General features: G+C 34.4%; 1 protein-coding gene and 1 long non-coding RNA gene across 2 annotated transcripts in view; both read right to left on the bottom strand.

Moving 5' to 3' along the window:
* Positions 1-19,624: 19,624 nt before the first annotated feature.
* Positions 19,625-20,150, bottom strand: LOC149529392 (uncharacterized). Its single transcript, XR_016358514.1, has 2 exons — positions 20,052-20,150; positions 19,625-19,793 (listed from the first exon to the last, which is right to left on the bottom strand). It is a non-coding gene; the product is annotated as an uncharacterized LOC149529392 (long non-coding RNA).
* Positions 20,151-20,196: 46 nt separating this feature from the next.
* Positions 20,197-21,051, bottom strand: part of PAP23 (purple acid phosphatase 23) — a 123,731-nt gene continuing 122,876 nt past the window's right edge. Inside the window, exons 7-8 of the mRNA XM_089809025.1 lie at positions 20,659-20,940; positions 20,197-20,531 (exon numbers count right to left, since the gene is read on the bottom strand). Coding sequence (XP_089665151.1) covers positions 20,376-20,531; positions 20,659-20,940 — 438 coding nt within the window. The 3' untranslated portion in view covers positions 20,197-20,375. The remainder of the gene's footprint in view (positions 20,532-20,658; positions 20,941-21,051) is intronic.

Raw genomic sequence — 21,051 nt, forward strand, 5'->3', positions numbered from 1 at the left:
GTTTGTCCATGAATTGTAACCCTAGCCCATGTCATTTTAGATCTAAACATATAGATTCCTCAAATAAATTTTAATTGCCCAAAATGCATAATGAAGACATATGGAAGACACGAAGAAGACAGGGGAAAACAAGATGCAAAAGTAGCATAAGTGAAAACACAAGAATCTACCCGAATTCTGATGCTAACTCGCTCTTCCTTAGATAACCCGCTAAGCAAGCTCCCCTTCTTCGAAATTCCCGAATCCTCCAATGCTTCAATTGTTCCCACGCTATCCACACCATCCACGCTATGTCCAAGCTTCTAAGAAATGCCCGAATATAAAGAGCTCTCAGGAAAACCCTAGAATGCTTCTAGAACCAGCTGGAAGATGTCGCCAACTAAGCATGGGCCTTTTCCAACCTTTTTGATAAGCCCTAGGGTTGTAGACACCATGTGCTCAATTGATGCACTAACCCCTGTGTTGTTGACACATGAAAAATGGAGAACTGCATTAATTTCCAAGCAAGCTTATAATTCCAATTATTTTTAAATAATTTCCATTTAAATATTTATAACTCCCATTTTAATTTAATAACTTTTATTTTAATTTTTACAACTTTTATTATTATTATTTGTTTATTAATTTATTAGTATTTTGTAATTATTATTTATTTTAATTTTCTAATTTTCTTTTTATTTAATTCTTTTCTCTCAATTAATTCTCCTTGAATTAATTATAATCAAAATATCAAAATCATGATATTTAATCTTCTCAAATAATTAATTTTATTAATTAAATCTATTTGTTAAGATTTTATTAACAGAAAATTCACCATAGACCTTCATAACAAAAATATGAAAACCCATCATAGGTTAATTCATACAAAACCAGTCTAAAGGATTAAAAATCATGAAATATGTCATCCGACACATTCAGTGGGTGCTCAACTCTGATACTTGTCCCAACTCACTAGGACAAATGGTTTTAGGGTTTGGGATTTGGACTTGAGAACTTATCTCCCTTCTCTTATCATTGAGATAGTATGATAGGGTACGCTCATCCTGGCAATTCAAGGAAGTCGATACCCGGTACCTGCAACCTGCAGAAAAGCCATGCATGTACATACAATATATATAGTGCTAAGCTAAACAGGCAATGGTAGGAAGTGGTGCATCATGTAGATCCCGACTAAGCAGGTGACTACGATTCCCTTCCTTAACCACATCAGAAACGCCATACAATAAGAAAACACGCACACCATACACATGCAAGTATGGGGTAAGTATCCATAATAAAACACATGAATTAATAACCATCTAACTAATCATCAACAATAACTAAAAAAACAATATAATGATCATCATACATACATGAAATGTAAAGTCTAAATGATCTCATCATATAACAACTGAATCCATAACATAATGTCTGATAGTGTCAAAACAATACCACTAATCCATCATCATAATACTAGTCCATCAAAGTCTGATAATAATAGCAACAATGAGTCTAGAAAAGATGTGAACGAGGGTAGGCACTACAAAGTGCCTATAATGGAGGAAAGTCTTGGATTAAATCTCATTTTCCCTTATTTCATGTACATTGGTGATTTTGTGTTATTCATTCTCTGAAAAATCTTATCTATAAGAGGATTGACCATAATAATGTGGTAATTAGATAAGTTAGCAATATCAAAACTTTTTTAGAGAGGAGATGACCATAGTAGTCATCCATTCTATGAAAAGGCATAGTGAGTGATGTCATTGAATATTATTTTGATGTGAGGGGAAAGGGTCTCAACTCCCCATTTTAAAAATCCAACTTACAATCCACCTATGTAATTTTCTTACCACTTGCTATATTATATATTCCTTGTTTGATATCTTCCACCAAGAAGAGCATAGTTCATGTGTTAATTGTGAGGGATGTCTTTCTATTGAATCTTATCATAAATAGGACTTTCATGTTCTAATGATTGGGTGCTAATGATATTATTTAGAATATATTTTATCCTTTATTATAATTCATTACAAAAACCTTTTGGATTTTGTTTCTCAAAATAAATTAACTACTTTATTACAATTAGATACCTTCCTTTTCTTACTACATAATTTCACATTTTTCTCCTTTTCTTTTTGTTTTCTCTACTCTCATTCAATAATTTATTGAAATCTTACATGCTCCACCATACCATAATTTTTGTGGAAATTTTTTTGTAGCCCATTCCTTAGAGCACGACCTTTTGTGAGCACTTATGCCTTGTTAATTTTAAGAATAAAAAAAATTTTGAAAACACAACATTTTGTCTCATCAGTAGTCTTGTCTTCTATTTTATTCTTTATAGAATTAAATTTTACTAAACAAGAATGAGAATTCCCCAATTTTCTTGATTCATGAAGATTTTACCTTAGGGAGGAGTTCTCTCTCATATGTTGTCAGTCTACTTTCCTTGTTAGCTCTTTGGGACAATGCCAAGCTTAATAATTAGAGTTGCATGAGCTAATTTCTTCTCACTAGGGCTAGTCCCCAATATAATAATCCAACAAAATTCAATTAAAATTACAAAAGAGAACATTTAGTTGACTACGCTTTAGGCCATTATATGATTTGCAAGTGAGACTACTTCAATTTGGCCAAACTCTCATGTCATTGCAAATCATGTCATCCAAGCTATAAATCCCTAATAATTCTACCTCAAAGTTTGTTATGATCCTGTTTCCATCTCATGACGCTCTTTCCTTGGGTTGTGCTTCTCCTTCCTCTAACCATAAAGGATTCTTGTCTCATCTTTCTTGACAAATCAACTCAAGAGATCAATGGTTAGTTATCCTTGCATTAAATTTGTCCATTAAAACTATTGCTCCCAAGTTGTTGAACATCATTTTTTTTTTAAAGGCATATGGGTGCTTCCTATCTAACTTTTATCTCTTATAGATCTTTGATTTTTTTGAAGAAAAGTAGCTAGCAATCTACTTAACTCTTAGATCATTTTTTTTCTATTTGTGGGCAAATGTATTGGTGATTTCAATACTCTTTCAACTTTACTCATTTCATGCCACCTCTTTCTTATTTGTATTGTGAACCCTATCAAAAAATAATTCCTCACATTTGTCATCCTACATTTTTTCAGTCAAGTTTCTAAAGGTGGTATAAAGATCAATGGTGAAATATCTTTATCTAAGTCTTACCCACCCCTTTTCTCTTTTTCTCATATTTCATGCTGAGTTGGTGATTCATTGTTCTCTTATGCTTCCAAAAATTCTATCCAGGCCATAATAGTGAGGTAGCTATACGAGTTCTTAATATCACCACTTTTACAAAGAGGATAACCACACTAGTCATCTAACTTGTTGAGAATCATATTAAGTGATGTCATTGAACATTCTCTCGATGTAAGGGGCAAGGGCCTCAAAACCCCCCACTTCAAAAAATCATCCAACACCTCATCTATGTAATATTATTTCTTGCTAGATTATTTATTTCTTGTTTGATACCTTCCACCAAGAAGAGCTTTATTGATGTGTTAACTATGGGGGGAAGTATTTCTATTGACCCCACTCATAAAGAAGCCTTGCATATTCTAACCATTAGGCATCAAAAATATTACTTTCCATCTATTTTCTGCTTTGTTGTGCTTCATTCCAGAAAAAATTAATTAATTGTGCATTCTAAGGGAAATTAGCTTATGTATTACATTTGTATACCCTTCTTTTTTTATTACATTGATTTCACATATTTCTTCTTGGTTACTTTGTTCATTTTGGTCTCTTTTAATGATTTTTATGTATTCTTGCATTCATTATCCTACCAAAAAATTATTTTTAACCAAGCATCAAATAAATTCTAAAGGGAGCTCAAATCCTATCTACAAAAAGCTTTCATTAACAAATAGTTAAGAAAAAGGCAAACAACTCACAACAAAGAATAAAAGAATGAAACATACAACAAAAGAAGAACTAGGTCAAGCTTTTTTAGAACATCTTCTGCTCAGCTTTGAGTTGAGAGATGTTCATTGAGAGCTTTTTCATGCCCTTGAACATGTGCTTACAACCCATTTCTTGGGGCAAGCTTTTTGGTAACCATTTAAGGCCTCGTGAATTGCAAACCATACATACAAGCTATGAAGCCCTAGTAATTTTCCCCCAAGATCTGTCACATTCAAATTTCCATCTCATGATGCTCTTTCATTCGTCATTCCCCTTCCTTCTATTTAAAGGATTTATGTCCCTTCTTTCTTCACTACTCACTTGGAGCAATCAATTGTTAGCTATCCTTGAGTTAAAGTCATCAAATTATTTTCCCCTCAGTATTGAACATAAAAAAAAGTTGGCATATGGGTCTTTTCTCTCTTTTTTTTTTCTCTTACATACCTTTAAAATTCTCGAAGCTAAGTAGCGAATATTAAGTAAAAATTACATCTTTTTTTTTTTCATTTGTAGCCATATATAATGATTATTTGGGTAGCTTTATTGAACTTGTATGGTTCTATACCACATATCTTATGTGTATTGTGATCACTACATATATACCTCCTTGCCCTCCCCCAAAACCCCTCTGAATTATATGTCCTTTACCTAATTCATTCCCCTTGTTCTAGATAAAGGTTTCTTTTTATATTTTTTAAAATATTAGTGTATCCCCTTTTAAGACTAAGAATCAATTTCAAATATACAAGTTAGATATATTTAACATATTGAATATCCTATATATTAATAACATTTAGTATTTATAAATATTATATTGGTAATAAAATTTATTAATAATATGTTTGATAACATTTATATTTATTGATAATCATTATATTAATAAAAATATTTGAAAGCATTCATATTTATTAACAATAATGTTTTTTATTAGGAAAATAGGTTTTGAAGGGGCCTTAAAACCAGAATACGAAGTAGGAGAAAAATACAATCATTCAAACCAAGCGAAAGATATATAATACATTCTACAACAAAAAATGGGGCAAAGATACAATAGTTAATAAACAAAGAAGGGGGTACCAAGCATCTCACAACCCTCACAAACATTAACTAGTGGTCAAAGAACCAAAACTGGGTAAGGAAGTTAAGGTTTCCCCTTAAATCTTAACTTTTGGGAATTAGGAGCATTTTCCAAAGAGTGAGAGGGAATGGATGTTTACCTTTAATAGTTATCCATCTCTCTTCAATCTTGGCAACCACATAATGCTAGGAAAGAGAATCACCAAACAAATCTGAATTTGAACAGATACAGACAATAGATGAACATGATCTTCCCATCACAATGTTTTGGATAGGGTTAGCATCCCTAACCTTTCCCCCAAGAACCCCATTGCAGCCACGTCATCATCAAGTTGTCCAAAACTGACATTTTAATCAGAGACAACAATAGAGGCCCCCATAACAAAACCAACCAAAGGAGTAATAGCAACCAATTGACCCGAGCCATCCTCCAACATCTGATCAAAAGAGGGGACATCATCTCCATCATGTCACTGACCATAAACAGTTTCAACTAAAGGAACTTTCACATCCAAAGTTGTCTTGACCACCGTATAATGCTACCTCAAAGCACCTCCCCACTAGGAGGGTTTCCTAGATTTAATTTTATTAGCCTCACATTTTGCCGCAACATGCCTTGTCTTAAAGCATTTTTTGCATCTAAATGGGAGACCTTCATAATCTAAAGGTTGAATCCAAGATCTAATAGGAGTGCAAATTTTAATCTATGTCTGAAGGCCTTTAGAAGCATCCATATCAACAAGAATCCTAGCATAGTTAGAATCCATAATGTTTGATGATTTCAAATCTACCATTTAAAAATCACCTAAAGCCTCACCAACTTCCTCAACAATCAAGTCATAGAAAAGATGAAGAGGGAGGTTAGGAAGTCGTCCCCAAATAGGCATCTTACAAAAAGACTCGAAAGGGTTAAAATCCTTATGCCAAGGTTTAACCATCAAAAGGAACTAGTTTTCCCATGTGAAGAAATGATCACATAGGATGGCTCTCCTATCCTCCACATTATCAAATTTGGCAATAAAGAATCCTTTTACTAGAGGGAAATCTTAATAGAGTTAGTGATATATGGATCCCAGTGCTCAACAAATCATAGCATCCTCCTCTAGGGTCAAAGTCCTTTGCTCAATATCAACAATCGTATCCTTATCAAGGTTGATTACAATAGATCGATGAGTGGGAAAGGGTTGAGAAGAAGACAACTTATATGCGAACTCCAAACCCCTACCTTGATCCACAAACAGGGTGTAAAGGGTCTATTTTTACCCCCTCATCCTAGCTACAACCACCTTTTAAGCCACGGCTTCTTGTAGAATTGCCTCATCAATAACAAAGTGAGAGATCAAAATCCCATTCTGAAAACCTCCCTACTAAGATTTAACAAACCCAAAGTTTGAAACATTTAGCACTGAGGAAGAAAATTGTGGAACAATAGGAGAACCCTTATGTGCACTCACATCCTAGGTGATTGCAAAAGAACCAATAGTAATCATAGGACCCCTAACCCTAGCAGATGTGATTGAAGGCCCAGCAAGGAGAATCATAGCTAAGGATCTTGTGAGGCCTCACCCCGACCCATCGTAGCATAGTGATACCTCATTATCATTTTGATACTCACGACTCGAGATGTTGAGACATTATCTGATGCTTTGAACATATTATATTATTTCATTCTGTGTGATGTTATTTTCAGATATTGATGGTTATCATTTAATGTTTTATGTATATGTATGTTGATGAAATCAATAAATGTAGGATTGATACCTTGATTTAAGAGATTTTAAATGGTTAAGAATTAAGTAGGATGAAAGAAACCCTGATTGATGTATGTTTCAATTTATGTGAATTTCTATTACGTATATATATATACATGTGATTTTATGGGACTACTGATGTGTGCAATGAGTGTACAGATATTTTAGCTGAGAAAATCGACGGAGGAATGGAACTGATCTCTATGTGCTAATTTTGGAAACTTTTTTGTTCGTAATTCAAGTATTTTAATTGTGAGATGTATGTATGTATCCTTATGTGATCAGTAAATGTTAATGTTCATAACTATGTTTCTTTAGTGTCACTTGACACTTGTGAATTGTTTATGTTCTTCTACGTGCTAGCTAGGTTAGTTGTGTAACCTCTGGACCTAAGTCGGTTTAAGTTAGTGTCAGTTTGCTAATGGGTTCTTAATCGAGTTTAGTCACCCTTAATCCGGATTAGTGCCTAATCTGCATTGTTAGAGTTGTTAGATGATCCTATTTAATTCCTAACTTTTTTTTGGCTCTAAACCTATTCCTAATGCTTTAAAACATGTAATATTTATACCCAAGGGGTATGGGTATGGGTTGGGGATCTTTTCCAACCCCTAAGCCCCTTTTGTTGACTTTTGAGATCACTCAAAAAGTCTCATTTTACCTTTGTGCGAAAATTGCAAGTGGTTATCTTGAGTTGCCTCACCTCACCTCCACTTAGTGGTTAACCATAGTATGTGTTGAGTTAGGAGCTTCTAGATTTGTAGGTGGGTGGGAGAAGTTATTGATCCCTTTGGTGGTTGAGTTTGAGGCTTATTTAGAGGCCCTTCTTGGACTAGTTGAGGTTGTTACCCAATCTCTACATTTAGAGAGGAGTCTTAGAAGATTGAAGCAAGGAAGGGAAAAGCTCTACTCAAACTTGTTCATTTGCCATTACCTCTTTGTGCAGGTAGGAATTCTCATCTCCCTTGTTCAGATTTTCATGTTTGTTTCATGCTTATGCTACCTTGTTGTTGTTTGAATGTGTGTATGTTTGTGGGTATGTTGGGTTGATTTGAAAACCATGTTATTTTGAATGATTTTCTTTCATGTTTATGTCTGCAATTTTGAAGCTTTCTTATATGGGTGTTTTGGTATTACTCACCCTTGGATAGGGCAGAAGTGACCAATTTTGGGAAAGGTCCTTTTAGTTGGACTCCAACAGTGTAGAGTCTCTTCTCGGGACAAGAAGAGGGAGAGAGGGTAGGGTGTTATGGGCCCCTACCTGTCAGCACAAACCACGTATGAGTTTTGGCATGTAAGAATGGAAGAACGAAAGTTCTTGATTTATAGCCCCGATTGGGCACCTAGTTTGGTGTTGTGTCTGACATCTCCTATTGGAAAAATCCACTTTTCCCTAGTTTTGATTTATTGTGAATCCTATTGTGTAAACCTTGTATGAATATGCATGTTTGATTGTCTCTTGGTTATGCTTGGTTGTCACCCGATCAGATTCTGTTCCCTCCACGGTTCTTAGAAATGTTTTGCAGAAATTGATATGGAACCCTTGATGAGGGTCATGAAGGAAATTTAATTTAAGTGTTGTAATTCAAGATTGAAATCCTATGTAATTTGTATCTCAAAACCTTGTTGTAATGGCAATGACACTGGGTTTTCTTCCTGGTTTTTTTTCGGCTGAACCTTTGAATCAAGTTTGCCAATAAAATTGGTTATCGAGCATAATTGTTTATCATGTGATTTAATCGTAATTTCCAGTTATTTGAATTGCACATCAAAAATAGGATGAAATGATGATGGTTTAATTAAGTAGAATTTCAAGTTTTCTTTATGTTGAAAATGAAATTTATGTTATGAATGAAGGTTCAATTTTCGAGATTATTGGAAGCAAACAATTCTTGCATTATAGTTAAAATAGATCATTCAAAATCTTTGGTATATTTAATTTGAAATAGGTCCTATTAGATTTATTGAAAAAAATATATAACCCCTCTTAGTAAATCAATCAACTCCAAAATGTATACTTAGAAAAATAAAGGCAAAAAAAAAATGTCCCAAGAGAGTAAAAACTCTCTGATTTTTGTATGGGAAAGCAAAATTAAAACTTTTGTAGAAACAAAGAATATTCTCTGTTGATGCTTTTTTAAATTTTAAATTAAAAAAATTTTGATTAGAAAGAACATATATATATATATAATCATTATTCTTAATATCTATTCTTTATTATCCTAAAATCCTATCCTAAAACTTGAGCTACCAAACCTTTTCAAAGTAATTCCTAGCTTGTCATTGGTTCAACAAATATCTTACTCCCAATATCCACGTTGGGATCTGAGAGGGTTGCCAATAGCAATGGGACAGCTATCACCATGCTCAATGTCATCTTGAACTAGGAAAGCGCATCACCAAGTGTTTAGGGGATGGAAAACTTTAAAACTTTATGTATATCCTTTTATTCCCCTTCCTAGGCGTCATGTTCTGGCTGGAAGGCAGATTGGAGCTTTAAACAAAGTCAATGCAATTAATGTTATTCGACCCTTGAAGACTCCCATGAAATTCGCAATCCAAAGGGACCACGTGGTTTGGAGGAAAGTAGTTTCAAGTGGGCATTTAAGCTGGTATAGATTAATTGTTTTAAAAACTTATCCTTCATTCCCTCTTAGGCGTGCCCCTATTTCTTGGGTTTTGCATGTACTTGGGTAGGTGGGGTATAGACCTGCAAGGAGGCAGGCTTCGCCAGCGCTTGGGCAGCGTGTAGGCCTTTTCAAAATGCATGGCTTAGCTTGGGTGTTGGGATGTGTTGGATAGGATGTAGATGTTTAGGTGGGAAGAGTCATTATGTTTTTGGGGTCAAGTTAGTAAGTAAGTTAGTTATTTTGTATGTTAGGTTTTAGTGTTAGTTTTATATGTTTAGTTGTGGTGTCAGGTTAGTTTAGTTTATTATTAGTTTTTTAAAATTTAAGTTAGTTTAAAATGTAATTTATTTTGCTTTGATAAATTAATTAAAAAGTTAGTTTATGTGAATTGTGTTATTAAGTTAGATATGTGTTAAGTTAAGAAAAGTTTAGTATGTTATGATAGTTAGTTGTTATTTTGTGTATTTTGTTAATAGTTTTTAGTTAGTTGTATTTTTATTTAAATTTGTTTTTAAATGTGAGTAGTGTAAGTTAGTTTCTAGTTTAGTATTATGTTAAAATGTAATTTAATGTAGTTTAGTATAAATTAGTTATGTTAATTTTGTTACATTTTATTATTATTAGGTTTTTGTTAGTAGGTTTGTTATTTAAAGTTAGCTAGCCTTAAATTTAAGTTAATATTAGATTTACATCTATATTGTTAGTTACTAGATTATGTTAGTTTAAGTTAATAATTTTGTTAGTATAGATTAAGTTTGGATTTAGTGTTAGTTAAATTTAGTTAAGTTAATTTTTCTTTTATTATGTCGATATTTTTACTTTAGTTTTTCTTTAATTAAGTAGTTGTATAATTAATTTAATTTATATGTTTTGCTTTAGTTTGTTGTTATCATGTTATTGATAGTTAGTCTTAGTGTATAAATTATTTAGTATAGTTTATTTTATTTTTAAAGAGGGGTAAACACTTTGACCTGGAGCTATGAACCAGTGAGGCCACAAACGGGGGACCTCATCCCCATGAGATTTGAACCTTGATGGCAAGGATAACAACACAACAACTTAACCATCACAACATGCCACTATTGGAATTATTTATTTATTTAGTATAGTTTAGCATTAGTCTTATATTATGATTAGTTAGGACTTATGATAGTTAGATTTGATAGTTTAGTTTTTATTTAAAGTTCTTAGATTTGTTTAATATGAATGTCTAAATGACTAAATTGTTCTATAGTCAAATATTGATTGATAGTTAAGCATTTATTGAGTAAGTATATATATATATGTTTGTTTTTTTCTTCTTTTTATTATATTATTAGTATGTATCAAAATTTTAAAATCTTAGTAAATTTGATGTCAGTAGATCTTGATATCTGATTTGTTTTATTTCCTAGTCTTATTTAAGTTAAATTGGTTTCTAAACAATTTCAAAATATCGTTGTAACCTTAATGAAATAACAGAATCAAAAGTTGATACAAATTTTTTTAACGAATAAGTAACTATAGAAATGAATATCTTCTCATCATTATAAACTTAAGATGTACATAGTTAAACTATTCTGGCATTTGCGAATTCAACTCTTAAACTTTTGAGAACCTTATTATTATTAATAATTTATAATAATAAAAAATTGTGTTTTTGCCCTTGTAGTTTGGGCATGACAGATCTAGCGTTAACTACATACCCAACACAAATAGAGATAGCACCAGCTGATGAAATCAATGTAACATCTGAAACCCTCGCGTGCACACCAAATATTGAATTCACCATTGCACGCCTTGATTACATATTACCATTAATGTTACTCCTAATATATTTGATAACATTAATCTAATGATTATTAATATTAAATTAACTAACATAAATCTAAGTAAACCAAATAATGATTGACTTCCTCCAAACATTACTTGATTGGGGGTCATCCATATTTCCCTGAACCAACATAAGCCCCACTAGGAAGTGACGTAGTAGTTGGTGAGATATATATAATTGCCCCACACTCTTGTATTGGAACACAAGAAGATAGATGCAAAAAAGAACAAATTGACTCAATTGGCTAGAAACTATAGTAAAAATGGGAACAAAGATAAGGAATAATGAGACAAATAAAACTAAGCAGTTAGAAAAATACAATAGGACAGAAAACTACAAAAGTAATAAGGAAGAATCACTCACACACATGCACACACAAACACAAGTAATCAAAAGAAAAAAGATTAAGGAAAGGTGGAAATTATTTATGATTGCTATCAGTGAAAGAATAAGAGATTATAAAGAGAAGGGAGATAAAAAGTAAGACTATGACTATGGAAGTATTGACTTATAGAATATCATTTATGGATGTTTTAATATATACATCTAGATAATATTAGGAATAACAACCCATCGAATAAGCATGTGTGTGTGCATGTGAAAACACATGAAAATGCATTATATGTATATATGTATATGTATATGTATATACCACACCTCCTTGATCTTTTATCTAAAGAAGTTCACACTTTCATTATAGTGTACTTAACACTCACGGGTCATTAATTGATGTAATACAACTTGAAACGATTCATATATATACCAAACTCATGTCATAAACATGTTGGCCACAATTGATTTAAGATGGAACACACCACCTTGTTTGCATGTGTGTGTGTGTGTGTGTGTGTGTGTGTGTGTTATATGTATATGTATACATATCTAAATATCATTTATGGATGTTTTAATGTATACATCTAGATAATATTAGGAATAGCAAGCCATCGAATAAGCATGTGTGTGTGCATGTGAAAACAAATGGTATGCATTTTATATATGTATGTATGTATACCACACCTCCTTGATCTTTTATATGAATAAGTTTACACTTTCATTACAGTGTACTTAAAACTCACATTTCATTGATTGATCTAATACAACTTGAAACAATTCATATATATACCAAACTCATGTCATAAACATGTTGGCCAAAATTGATTTAAGATGGAACGCATCACCTTGTTTGCATGTGTGTGTGTGTGCGCACGCACGCGCGTGCACACACACACGCACGAGCATGTGCACACACATGCACACAAGCACATAGATACACACATACACACCCATGCACACACAAACACAATGAAATGAAAAATCATATATATACATATACTTCACATGGGATGTATTAGTTATATTATATATCTAGTAAGGAAGATATGAGAGAGGAAACAAAGATTATACAAAAATGTGTTAGAGACTCCTTGTAAGGAAGAGATGAATAAGGAATATGAATGATAACTGAAAGATATCTCTAAAATTATATTCAGTCTTATTTCTATTTTTGCTTGAGAAGAAAGGGGCTATAATGTTTCCAAGGAGGAGCTTGTCTAAATCTAATCAATATTATTATTCACAACATAGGCTAGGGTATTGAAAACCTTGAGTGTCTTGTGGGCATAGTTGAAAGAAAGGATAAGGACTTGGATCTTTAAACTTTGAGGGAGCTTGATGCAATTACCAAGGTGCATGGGTGGTATAAAAACAAAATTAAGAAAAATGATTGTCATTTCATTTATCAAGGTGTGTAGGTGGCATCTTAGAATTTTGTGGAAAGTTCCTTAAATAATGAATTAAATATTTTTTGTGATCCACAAAGGAAATGTAATTTTCTAATTGGCCACATGGTGGTGCTTAGATGTATTTTGGTGGGAATTTAATATTTGTTGTAAGGTAGTTGCATTTACCTTTTATCCCATATTGGTGGTGTTTGTAATATCTTGGGTGGTAAGTGCCTATATAAGCAAGGCTTATGAGCATTTTTAATCAAGCTCTTCAAGTGTAATCTCTTGTGTGAAAACTCTCATGGTGTAATCTCTTATGTCAAAACTCTCATGGTGTAATCTCTTGTAAGCAAGCTTGGAGGTGAAAGTGTGTAAGATCTTGAGAGGAAGTTTTTTCTTAGTGAAGCTCTTCTTTGTGGAAGTTCTCTTGGTGTGAAGAATCTTCTTGTGGGGGCTCTTATTTGGGAGTTCTAGGCAGGAGAATCCCCAAAGGAGATGTTCTAGCCCCCAACAAATAACCACATGACGGAAACACAACAACAATGCAAGATCTGATACCAATTCACAACACTTTATTCATAAAATAATAGTTTACATGCAATGTGTCAAGTTGTAAGGCCTTTCGGGTTATGGCCAAAATACAAAAGCAATTACAATAACAGTTTTGCAAAATCCCTCAAGATCTAGCCCAAACTCTAGCTAGTTCAGGTCCACACTCTGGTAGAAACCTCCAAGGAAGATCTAAACTTGTGCTCGCAAGCCCACCAAGCAATCTCCTTGTTTCCCAAGCCTCAGCTACTAGCCCTTCTCAAACTTTATCCAAGATCCAATTGTAAACTACCTCACATTCAGCGCTCTGTCCACACACTCTAGAATACTTTTCTCACTCAACTACTCCATCTTTCATGCTCTTCTCCAAGCTAGATCCCACACTCTCTATGACTCACTCCACTAAATTAAACACAACAATACAGAGACAAAGAGAAGATAAAATGCTTCGCAAAGCATGGTTTTATTATACTTGAAAATCCTTACAAATTCTCCAAATTAGAGAACTTTAACTTCTTACAATATAAGAGAGCTTCCAACTAGCTTGCAAAGCAAGAGCTTCTACAAGAAGAGCTTACAACCATAGAGCTCAAACCCAAAGGGATTCACCAAGAAGAACTTCCCAACTAAGATCTTACACATTAAGATCCTTCACCTCCAAAGCTTCTATACCTTTTATATATATATATATAAACTGGAGAGAGAAAGTGACAAAGTCGAGGAAAAATAGTATAAATAAATAAAAAGGGAAAAAGAGAGGTAAAAAGGCTTTTTCATTTACCAAGGTGCATGGGTGACAAAATAGAAAATTAAATAAGTATTGTTGTCATTTCATTTATCGAGGTGGCATCTTAGAAGTTTGTGGAAAGTTCCTTAAATCATGCATTTAATGTTTGTTGTGATCCACAAAGGAAATGTAATTTTCTAATTGGCCACATGGTGATGCTTAGTTGTACTTGGGTGGGAATTTAATATTTGTTGGAAGGTAGTTGCATTTACTTTTTATCCTACATTGGTTGTGTTTGTAACATCTTGGGTGGTAAGTGCCTATTTAAGCAAGGCATATGAGCATTTGTAATCAAGCTCTCATGGTGTAATCTCTTGTAAGAAAGATTTGGAGGTAAAGGACCTTAGTCTATAAGATCTTAGTTGGGGAGTTCTTCTTAGTGAAGCTCTTGGTGTGAAAACTCTTCTTGTGGAAGCTCTTATCTCGGAGTTCTCTTATGTTGATGCATTTGTAAACTTCTTTTGGAAGAAGTCATATCTATGATGTCATATTGTTGATGTTGTAAGAACTTTCAAGTATAATAAAAGTATGCTTTGCGAAGCATTTTATCTTCTCTTTGTCTCCATATTGTTATGTTTTTGGTTATGAATGTGAAAGGGTGGTGTGGCCCTTCATCGAAGCCTATTGTAATTGGTCTCTAGGTACCTTGGTTGCATGCATGATCCTTCCTTCAATGAGTTGAAGTAATAGTAAAGTCAGTATTAATATTATTGATTAATGAAAAATAGGATTTTAAGGGATCCAAGAATGCAATACAAAGAAAGTTTTGAATAGAGGGACCTGAATCCAAGATTTGAAAGATATTCAATAAGCTCCTCAAAAAGAAACTAGAGACAAACAAGACAAGGCAAAGCTAAGAAAGAGGGAGCCAAGTAAGACGCTCCACCAAAATAGGCATCATAATCAAGCAAAGATGATACAAATAATCTATTGATTGCCCAAGACAAGGAACCACCAAAACTTAAGATTTCCCCTTTATTCCCTTCTTATGAGATCTAAGGGTCATGCCAAAAGAGAGAATTTCTTTGAGTGTTTTCCTTTAAGCATAATTCATCCTTCTTTAACCTTGTGTGCCTCAACATGCCAAGAACTTGGGTCCATAGAACTACCAGAAACTGATATGACAAGGATAGTGGACTCTACAAAAGCAGGGACGAAAAAAAGGCAAGCACCTGAAGAAATAACTATTCCCCCAACAACAGAAACAACATGCACCTTCCATACAGTAGCAACATGTAAATCATTAGTGATACACGCACTAGTACAAACAATAACCTCATTAAAAGTGGAAAAAATAACACACACTTTAGGTACAATAGAACTCAAATCAACTAAGATGCACATAGCAGGGTCAACCCTAACTTCTATAAGATAAGATAAGATAACATAATATTATTAATGTCCAACAAAAGACCACAACGAGGGTCTATGGGACTGGAAGCTTACATCAAGAAAATACCAAACAAACGGAGCACCAAATGGTGACCACAAAAGAACAAGTACACCAAACGAAGAAGAAGAAAGCAAGAGACATCACAGAAAAGATTAGGTATCCATCCTCGCAGGGAAAAATTCTAACAACGACTGATCAATGTGGCTACCAGAGGCGTTGTGATGAAGCTGAGCGCTACAAGAGGAGTGTCGCTGGCAAAGAGGTCCCCTATGGGGTCTCATAGATCTGGAATGGCCCGTATTAGGGAGACTGTACAGATGCTTCACGTCCTGAACCGGAGTTAAGGGTGAGAAGAAGGTCATAATAAGTTGTGTCTAGGCCTAACTCCTGGGAAATAAAAGTTGCAAAGTATGATCACAAAGCTATAAGGACTCACGAAGATAGAGCGCAATGCAACGCTGATCAATGTACTTGAAAAAATTCGAGAGGGATCTGCAATCTCTAAACAAACAGTAAAATCCCCCTCTAATCTCATAGTATATGGGGCAACTAAAAAGAAAATGAATCCCAAATTCTGCCTCATCTAAGGTACAAAGTGTGCACACCTGATCCTCTCTAGCAATATGGTGATCGACTTGGATACGAAGTCTGTACAAGCCCATCCTGAAGGAGCCAAGGGAGATACGTAGAGCATGTGTCCAATGTCTGTGTAAGTAATCCCATCTCGAATATCTAAGAAGTGCTTGGTGTAGAAAGCCATCCTCGGACGTAGTCCCCCTGGAGGATCCACCCAGGGCCATATGATATACTGCCTGTAAATGTCAAGTCTGACATGCCCATTCAACTCTTGCCAAAAGGGGAGTATATGAGCAGGAGCCTCTAATGAGAACTGGTATGGAGGGAGACAGTCGATGTCAGTCCCAATTGAACTCAGCAAGATAGTAGCCTAAGCATACCAACAACAGGCTCTAGTAGCTAGATTGGAGTCTACAATAGCAACTAAGGAGTAGTAGGCTAAGTAAAGGTATTTGTGTTGGCCATCAACCGAGTTTGCAAAACCACGAAGACGGTGGAGAAACTAGATTAGGTCAAAAATGGCTACAAACCTGAATGGATGAGCTCCAAACTCAACCAAAATAATATTGTGGGGAGTAGATCTGTGACATCTGATAATCCGACGGAGGAGCAGAGTCTAGGTACACTCAATCATGGCCCAATCTAAGTCTAAAAGGGAAGGACCCCAAACCACCGCACCATATAGCACCTGTAATAATAAAACCAACAACAACCTTCATAGAAGAACCCATAGTAGGTTCAGGGGGAGACACACCATCTAGAGCTAGCTCTAGAGCATTCGGCAAAACTTGTCCATCTGAAAGAGGAGAGCACTTATAAATCATATAATGGTGAGAAAAGGCACCCTTCCACCATGAGGGAGACTTTTTCTATTTAACTTTCTCGATCCCACATTTAACCACAACATGCCCTCACATGAAACATTTCTACATCTAAAAAAGAGATTCCATTATAGTCCAAAGACTGGATCTAAGAACCCTTTAAAGACTTGAGGTGAATTTCTATGCGCTACCCCTCAGTAGCATCAATATCAACAAATATGTGAGCAAAGGTAGAGTGGGGGATATCAAAGGACTCCTCGTCTATCATTAGAAAATCTCTAATAGCATTACCCACTTCTTCAAGGAGAGAATCTACCCAAAGATGAAGAGGGAGGTGGGGAAGCCTAGCCTAAATAGACATCTTGTAGGAGGATTCCGAAGAGGGGTTGAAATCCTCATGCTAAAGCTTCATCATCAAAGGGAAATTATTTTCCCAAGTGAAAAAGTACTTGCAAAGAATACTTTTCTATCCAAAACATCTTGAAACATGGTGACAATAAAAAAAAACCCTAGCTAAAGGGTAAATGTGTACTATATATGCAATAAGTATCTCCCAATACTTGGTAATCAGTGATGAAGACCGTAGAGAGATGGCCAAAAATACCTAAATCTCCAAATGATTGCCTGAGATAATAGGGCAAAGACCTCCTAATTAATCTCTTCCACAACATCCTCTTCCAATGAAATAGAAATGGGCCAACAAACTAGAAAAGTAACCGCCTCTTCCCTACCACTTGTAACAATGGCCTTCTCCACATACCTTCCATTAGGACAAAAAGGGCATCCCCCATCCACTTTACCAGACCTAGTAGAATCTACCGCTAAAGCCCTAGCAACATATATGGAATTTGTTGTTGTTGTTGTTGTTGTTGTTATTGACTTATCCACTGCAACAAAAAAACCCCTCAAATGAGAATCAACTAGGGTTGAAGAAGATAAAGGAAGAGCAATGAGAGAAGCATCGTGCCCTAACACCAATGGGACAGATGCAACCACAAAAGAGTGACCCACAACACCCACAAAACTACCACCTGCAAGCAAGGAGGATGCAGCATCACAAGGACCAAGGACAAGGGCCCTAGCAATACCTGTGATGGCGACAACAGGATCCCAAGCATAGATAACGAGGAATCATGACATTTTCATCTGAACGGATCCCCCCATGAAGTAGATGCATTGAGAGGACAAGCAAGGTTAACTGACACAGATCCTGAGCCAAGAGTCAAGGCCCCCACCCCACTAGGAATTAATACTGCCAAGGAAATGGGAGCAAACTCCAATTCGTGAAGCAAAAGAAGCCCTATTGCAGGAGCAGAAAGCCACATGGAATTGGAAGTCAATATGGATTTTAATAATATATGCAAAATACTTAATCTGATAAGATGAATGAATAATTCTCTTTATTTTTAATGAATTAGACTGAACATTACATCTCTATCTATTTATCTTAAGACCTAAATAAATTTGGGATAAAATGGACCTAAATCTAGTAGGGGACCTTACAAATATAGGACTTTGTAGCCATCATGTTTATGCATTTATATAAAAACAATAATTTATTTCCCCATATACCACTGAGATATAAAGATGTAATCTATATGCTTAACTTGGGTTAGATCTGCAAACAAGGTCAATCAATTGCTAATACTTGGGTTGAAATTGTCATACTCTCCTCAAAATAAGTATTAAGATGTGAAGTCTTAGGATTAGAAGATTAGGAAAATTGGGTTTAAACTATTTTTTGGGTTTGTAGTATTTTTTGAGTGAGTTTTAATTATATAGAATATCAAATTTCAATGGAGACAAATAGAGACAATTCAAAAATATTTGATCATAAAGAACTTAATGATTTAGGCTTATCTCATCAAAGTTCTGTTCTTTCTAGAAGACATGATTGGATAGAGGCAACAATTATAATTAACTTTATAAGCTCTATAAGAAACATAATGTGGTGAGGTGGATGAGTGGTATAGGTACATGAATAATAAGATTTACCTAAAACAAAAAGCAATGGATTAATAGTTGAAGCATCAACATATATGAATTTCCAAATTAATCAATTACAAAATTGTAATAAAAAATTTCAAACTAATCATGTGAATCAACATAGTCAATTACAAAAGTTGATTTACACATGATTAGTTTGAAAAATTTTATTACAATTTTGTAATTGATTAATTTGGAAATTTATGTATGTTGATAAGGTACTGGATTTGATGTTTTGTTTAATTAATTTATAAGTGACAAACTTTTAAAATTAATAAATTAAACAAAATGCCAAATCTAGTGCATTTCTTTAGCTATTTAGCTACCGGCACAATACTCATTGTGGGGTTCAATTGCACATTGAAAATGACCAAAAACCTAACCACACATAAACATGACCAAAAGGCTTGTATGAAGAAAATAAATCAAGTGGAAGATGAAGAAGCTCATGCCCAATAATATATATATATATATGATGATGATGATGATGATGATGAATAGACCTTTTTCATTAATTAAATTTATAGATACATTTTCACAAAAAAAGGGGTCGGGGGATACAAGATCATCCCACGAGTTCAAACACCACCAAGCCAAATTAACAACTATTCATCAAAAAAAACATATATAAGCAAAAAGCAAAAAGCCCTCAAGCTACAAAAGTAGTGTCAGCCAAAGGTGGGTCTTTATGATCAAAACCCCAAAAGTCCTTGGGGTTGGTGGTTGACTCAGGGGGAGCCCAACCGTCATCAGCAGCAGCATCAACATCTTTATCTCCCTCCTATCAGGGCAGAGAAATGGCTAGGTCCAATCAAGGGAAAGTCCATTTGGGGTCACAAAAGAAAAATGAGAAGAGAATATTTATATTTTACATTTCATGTGATAGAGACATTCAATCAAATTAATTGGATGGCCTATAGAGGATTTCAATGTCTACCCTAATTTAAAGGAAAAAAATGGAGAAAAGGGGAAACCCTTATTCAAAATAGAATAGAAAGGGAGAAAAACAACAATAATAGAATAGAAATCAAACTTCAACCTCCTCAATCTTCTCTTTCAACACTTTTTCCTCCAAGTAGCTTTTGTACTAGTGGAATCCTTTAGATTGTATTGGCCAAGGGAACAAGACTAAAATCTGTGACCTTGCAACAAAAATGCACTCCCTTTGTAAATTGACAAATCAATTACCGAAACAAAGACTCTTCATCCACATAAAGAATATACAATGAACTATGATATTCATGGTTTAGTTTTTATAATTTATTTATATAATGATAATATTGTTGACGTATAAAGGAAATTCATTCAATGAAATATGCCACAAAGTACATGATAAGCTTGCAATATGTAATTTATAGGTGAGCTATTTCCCTCGTCTTCTTTGGATATACAAATTCTGATTAGCGTGGCAGATTTTGGGCTGTCTCACAATGTAAATTTGATCTCCAACAGCACCATCATTTTTGTAAGCATCCTGGTTTCTATGCCATGTCCACAAGGCATGGGTAGAATTAACCACCTACAAACACAACAATATCACCACGATAAAAAGAATAATCATTAAACCGCATTTCAAATCCCAAGTATAAGGTCACATTTCCATGATAAACGATTGTTCAATTTCGGTGCCAAATTATACAGCATACCTCAAGTATACCATGTCCAAAGCTACTCTCTCGATAAGCACTCCATTCTGGTTGTTCATCCCAGCAGAAGTTGCCTTTTGCAGGACCTGTAGTGAAATTTATGTGACATACACCTCCAAATTCCGGTTTGTTGTCCTCTTGTTTGGGGCACTTGTCTCGATCATCTGCAAAATCTGTGTCAATGCCCTCAATGTTCCCACCATCTCCGACTATGATATACAAGGGAGCACATGGATCCAAAGTATAGTTGTAGACTCTATTCATCCTTTCATATGCATGTACCTGCCACAATATTGTCAGAATCCTCAAAACTTGGTAGAACATCAACATAGACTTTATAGATCGCATCAATGTACCCAAGCTTATAGTTTTTCAATTCACTTGAACATTAAT

Source organism: Cupressus sempervirens, chromosome 11 (genome assembly GCF_028749045.1).
Source record: "Cupressus sempervirens isolate cs-2001-9-10 chromosome 11, ASM2874904v1, whole genome shotgun sequence".
In the NCBI taxonomy this organism is placed as follows: domain Eukaryota; kingdom Viridiplantae; phylum Streptophyta; class Pinopsida; order Cupressales; family Cupressaceae; genus Cupressus; species Cupressus sempervirens.